A 5,109-nucleotide genomic window follows, 5' to 3' on the forward strand; every position below is an offset into this window, starting at 1 on the left:
GGCGGCGCCTGCGCATTCCGGCCCCGTGCCCGGAGCACCCTGGCCCGCGTAGTCCGGTGCCCGCGCCCCGCCGCCGCCCGCGCCCGCTGCAGACTACAGGTCCCGGCGAGCAGCGGGGAGCGGCAACAAAGGGCAGTTACCGGCTCCGGCGGCCCCCGCCGCCACCATGGCAACGCCGAGCGCCGGGCGGGGCGCCCGGGACCAGGATCGGGTGGCCCGGATACCACGGTGCGAGTCGCTCTGTGAGGCGAGACCGAGCAGCCAAGGGCAAAGCTAGGGCCGCGCAGGGAAGACTGGTTCTCCGGAAAGGGCCTTTTCTTTGCATGGAAGAAGAGGACGGTCCGCAAAGCGGAGGCTGCCCCGAGGAGAAAGAGCAGCTGAGGAGCAGAGCGAATAGAAACCCTGAGGTACAGAACCAGGCCGAGCCCCGTGCGCGAGACATCGCCCTTGTGCCAGTGACTAGACGGAGAAACAGCTTCATGTCCTTTACCTTGGGTGCCACTGGCAGTGTCAGTACTGACAGCAGTCCCGCTATCAGACACGTGACAGTGCAAGGGGCAGGGAGTAACAATACCAGAATAAGTGATCACTACTGGCTGGAGCGGCCTCTAACTTTGGCAGCAGTAGCCACTAACTCAAGGGTAGGCGAAATGCATCCACCAGCTAAATCCGACCGCCAAGGGATTTTGTTCAGCCCATGGGAGTCTCTCAGCCCCAGAGGGGAGGGGAGGGGAGGGGAGGTGGCAGCCCCAGCTGCAGCACAGGGGTATGCCAGGAGCAGATCACAGGTCTGCCCCAAGCCCCAGCCCCACACTGTCACCATCTCAGAATCCCAGCCCACCCCATGCCTGGATGCTGCTCCTCACCTGCCCTCACCCCCATCCCATATACCCAACCACACCCCCCCGCCTATGCGGGTCCTGGCCAGTTTTCATGGAGAACCTGGAATCATCAGGCAGTGACAGCAACAGGGCTGGCGCCTGAGGCAGAGCCGCAATCCACTCCCTGCATACCCCTGCCCATGGAACTGGCAGCACCCATTGCAGGGGCATGAAGGAACGGACCATGGCTCTGCCTCAGCCCCACACTTTCATGGCTGAGCAATCCCCATCCTGGCCCCACCTACCCATCCCAGTCCTGGATGCCACTCCCTGCCCACTCACAGCTACAGGCCCATCGTACCTGCCCAGCCGAGCTTGGGGCAGAGCCGCTTTGGGAGTTTTAGTGAGCTGTTGTGGGGAGAGGGGGTGGGCCAGCCCACAACAGCTTACTAAAACTTCCTAAGTGGCCCTTTGGCCAAAATAATTACCCACTCCTGCACTAACTATCCAGAAGTGGGTTGGACAACAGGACTCAGTGCTCACCTTAGAGCATGAGTCTCTGGGAGCCAGCAGATCTTCTCTCCCAGCAAATGGACTCTTTCTTGTTGCCAGAGCACTTGAGGAAACCAGCTTCAAAGAAGGAAATTACTACAAAGGAATAACCTGAGTCAAATTCATCAGAGCAGCACTGAACAGTTTTAATAGTTATCACAATCCCCGAGTGCTTCAAAAAGGAATAAATGATAAAACAGTGAGAGGGGATATGGGAGCCTCTCAGCAAAACAAACACTTAGGACATGCCTCACTAGCAGGCATAGCCGTCTTGTAAACAGGACAGGTTGTAAAGCCTGGAGATTTTAATTGGACCATTGGACCCAGGTCTTGGCACCAATGCAAAACAAGTTTGTGGTAGCTAGCAAGCTAACACCCAAAGCTGACAGCTACCCTAACCAGTAACTACAACAAATTAACACTGAGGATCTGACTCATTACTAGAGAATTAGGAGGAAAATGGGACTATTCCACACTTTATACCTTCACAATAGGCAAGAGGGCATGTGGGGCACACACAGCCTGAGAGATGACTAAAAGATTCTGCAGTTGCACACCAACCAGCAACTGGATCCAGATAGACTCATTATTGAAGAACAAGTATTCTTAAACATCCAGTGCAGCTCTGAGAATTTGACAGTGAAGGTGGCCACATAAACTACTAATTTCATTGTAGTTTATTGGCTGATTGGAAAGAAATGCTAAAAGGAACAAGAATAGTGATAAGTAAATGGGATATTGAAAGTGAATTAAGTTTTAATCATTTTACAAGTAACAGGTAATAATGTGTTTTCAATTTTTAAGTTACAGGATCCCACTTAAATCCATCTTTTTTTATTTTGCCTTAAAAGCTTTTGTTTGGTGTTTTTTTTAAGGTTACCAAGTGACAATGTGAAACCAGGACATTAGTGCACACCTAGAGGTCATTAGGCTGGTATTCAAAACTATGAACAAAAGTCTTCCTAAGTTTTTATTATGGGCTTATTGCCAATTGCATATAGAGAGTATTTGAGCACCTTCCAGTTGCATTTTAAGTGATAAAACTAATGCCTATCACATGATGCCTATTTTCTCACCCTCTTCCCACAGAGAGGTGTGTGTGCAGTGAAGCTGTTTGTTTTGGAAGAGTAGTGGGGCTTTGTCACTTCCCTCATCGCTTTCAAATATACATATTGATGTTGGGGACTAGAACACCAGAAATTAAAAAGTCAGATATTCTCTCTGCCACCCTTGAGCAATTAGACAAAATATTTAAAAAATATGTTGTCAAGAGACCTATTTTTTTAGTTCAAATAATGGAAATGACAAAAAGCATATAGCTCATTTTTCAAAGTTACTAAACCATCTATCAGAACTCTTCTTGATATCAGCTTATTTAGACTCCCTAGAACTATACAAAGAGCCTCCCTAGATTATACAAATAGAAAAGATCAATGAGTCCTTAAAACACACACATACATAGGGAGAAAAAAATATCCTTTTTTAGACTTACTTATATAAGAAATGTTTGGACTTTAAACATTTCAGCAGTGCTTTCTCCTCTAGAGTTATTCGGTTGTCATAAGTATCAGTTTTTTAAACAATAATCTTAGTGCTGTTTTCCCAATGAACTTTTCATAAAAACTGATGGTGAACAATGTTGTGAAGTAAAGGTGACCTCTTAGGTCCATAATTGAACACTTTATATAGTGTTTGACCTATTCAAAGCACTGCATAGAAATGAAGGCTTTGTCTATACCAAGAATTAGCCCCAACATAGTAATAAAAAAAAGACAAAACAACATTAATAACAACAACAATTATCACTAGCATTATAGGCCCTGCAGGCTGTTGGCTGCGCCAATAAAGCAATATGCTAACTTCATTTTTTCTGTGTCTATACTTAGGGATGAGCACCAATCCATTTATAGATTGCAGAAAAAGAGCTACTTGGGAGTGTAGGAAAGGCCTAATATTTGCAACAGCACTGTGAACTAATTGGGTAATATTAACATCCTTTTTTTGCAGATGAAGAAACAGTCAAAAGTTAGCCAAAGAAGCTGACTTGAGCTACATCACAAGCCAAAAGTAGAGCCAGCATTTCATGTCCTGGCTCTCAACTTTATGGTCGTTCTTCCAGAGCACACAGTTTTGGCCACGTACACTAATGACTTCTCTGCTGACTTAGACTGTTTTAATGAAGCTGGATGTTTTAGCAATGCATTGGGTGCAAACAGACAAGCACAGACGTTTGCTTCCACAGAAACGAGTAGCAGCGGCGCACCTTGTGCCGCTGCTACTTATCCCCAGGAAATGCCCATGCCATGCATGCTCTGGCACACAGCAGGTTACCCCAGCAGGGGTAGAGAAGGCTAGGCCCAGCAACTGTGCTGGTCCCAGCAGCCTTCCCTGGGGTTTTGGGGGTTTCCAGGGCTACAGCTGAGGCAGGAAACCTGGCCAGCAGCTGGAGTGTGGCTTTGGCCAGCTACGCTCTGGTTTTGAGTAGTGCGTGCTGTTGCCGCATGTACCACCCCGCTTTATTTTGGTGTAGGTTTCCCTGACCCCAGGAAATCCCCATGCTGCAAAGTAATTCTCCCCACCACACACACTCCCCCTACCCCCGCCCAAATATGTCCTCATCTTTAAACTTCCACCAATGACAGCCAGATGTAATGTTGCTTTAAACACCCCATTTAAGGACTAGTACCTCCAGCAGTTGTCATGCTCTGAACTTGATCCAAAACTGGAACTCCGGATCTAGTCCACTAGCTAAACAAGTTCCCTTTAATTTTCTTGTATAAAAATATATTTCTTCCCATAAAAAGGATCTACAGCAGGTGTCAAGCTCACCTGCTTCATAGCCCAGATCTGAGCTGCAGGACTCATAGCAGGATGTATTCAGACACGATGCTAGCCGTGGGAGTTATCACAGTCCTCACATGCATCTCCAGCAGGGCTGTGTATCCCAGAGTTTGGCCATGATCTTACCCCTGAATTCCCAGCCCCTCTACAAGCCATGAGGGCCAGACAGCATGGCCAAAGGTTTGACACCCCTAATCTACAGTATACATCTCCTAGATGCCTAATAAAAAGCTTATTGGCCAGCTTATTATGGACTTATTATAACAACACAGAAAAGTTTAGCTTCCATCTTAAACTTCTCTCTCAAAGGAAGAGAGTCATTTCAGAGTTCAATAACTAAACCTATCCTCTTCAATTTTCTTCTTATTTGAGAAGGGAAAATACATGAATTCTAGAAATAATTAAAGTTTATTAAATGCTGCAATTAAAGCTAACAGGTGCCTAGGACAGCAGCCACCATCTCCTAAGCTACTACTAGTTAGTATTAATGAACTGTGATTACTTGATTGTATGGCATACTCATAACACTAGAATGGAGTCTTTGCCAGTCAAATTATATCAAACAAAATAAGAAAGGTATGACATTTTTAAAAATTCCAGGATTTTAGAAGGTGTTTGCAATCCTCCACTCACTCTAAAATTTCTTTTGAAAAAAATGTTACTCTCTCCCCCTATTGTGTTAGCAGAAAAGAGTTTCCAGAGAAACAAACATGAAGTAAGCTCTCTTCTACCCTTTCCAGTTCGTGGAATAAGAATCTAGTTCAGCAAGTAAAGTTTCCTAGTTTAATTTAAAATACTTTGCTGGAGTCAAGACACTTACTAGCAAGTTTAAAACTTCAGGTCAGAGCTTTGCAAAAAAATTGTGCCCCACCCCCTTTTCCCACATACATAATTA

The 5,109-nt window shown here is 45.9% G+C and overlaps 1 protein-coding gene across 3 annotated transcripts in view; it reads left to right on the top strand.

Annotated features, from left to right (window-relative positions):
- The first annotated feature begins 169 nt into the window (after positions 1–169).
- The window catches only part of CUNH15orf65 (chromosome unknown C15orf65 homolog), an 11,867-nt gene continuing 6,927 nt past the window's right edge, over positions 170–5,109 (top strand). The window contains exon 1 of one of the 3 annotated variants that reach the window (XM_019504258.1): positions 170–273. Coding sequence is in view for 1 of the 3 variants with exons in the window: in XM_019504255.1 (XP_019359800.1) it covers positions 324–407 (84 nt within the window). In the remaining 2 variants the exon portion in view is untranslated. Of the gene's footprint in view, positions 274–308; positions 408–1,432; positions 1,573–5,109 lie in introns of those variants that run through there. The other 2 variants (XM_019504255.1, XM_019504257.1) reach the window with 2 other exon arrangements.

Source organism: Gavialis gangeticus, unplaced genomic scaffold (genome assembly GCF_001723915.1).
Source record: "Gavialis gangeticus isolate Ggan-Ray unplaced genomic scaffold, GavGan_comp1, whole genome shotgun sequence".
In the NCBI taxonomy this organism is placed as follows: Eukaryota; Metazoa; Chordata; order Crocodylia; family Gavialidae; genus Gavialis; species Gavialis gangeticus.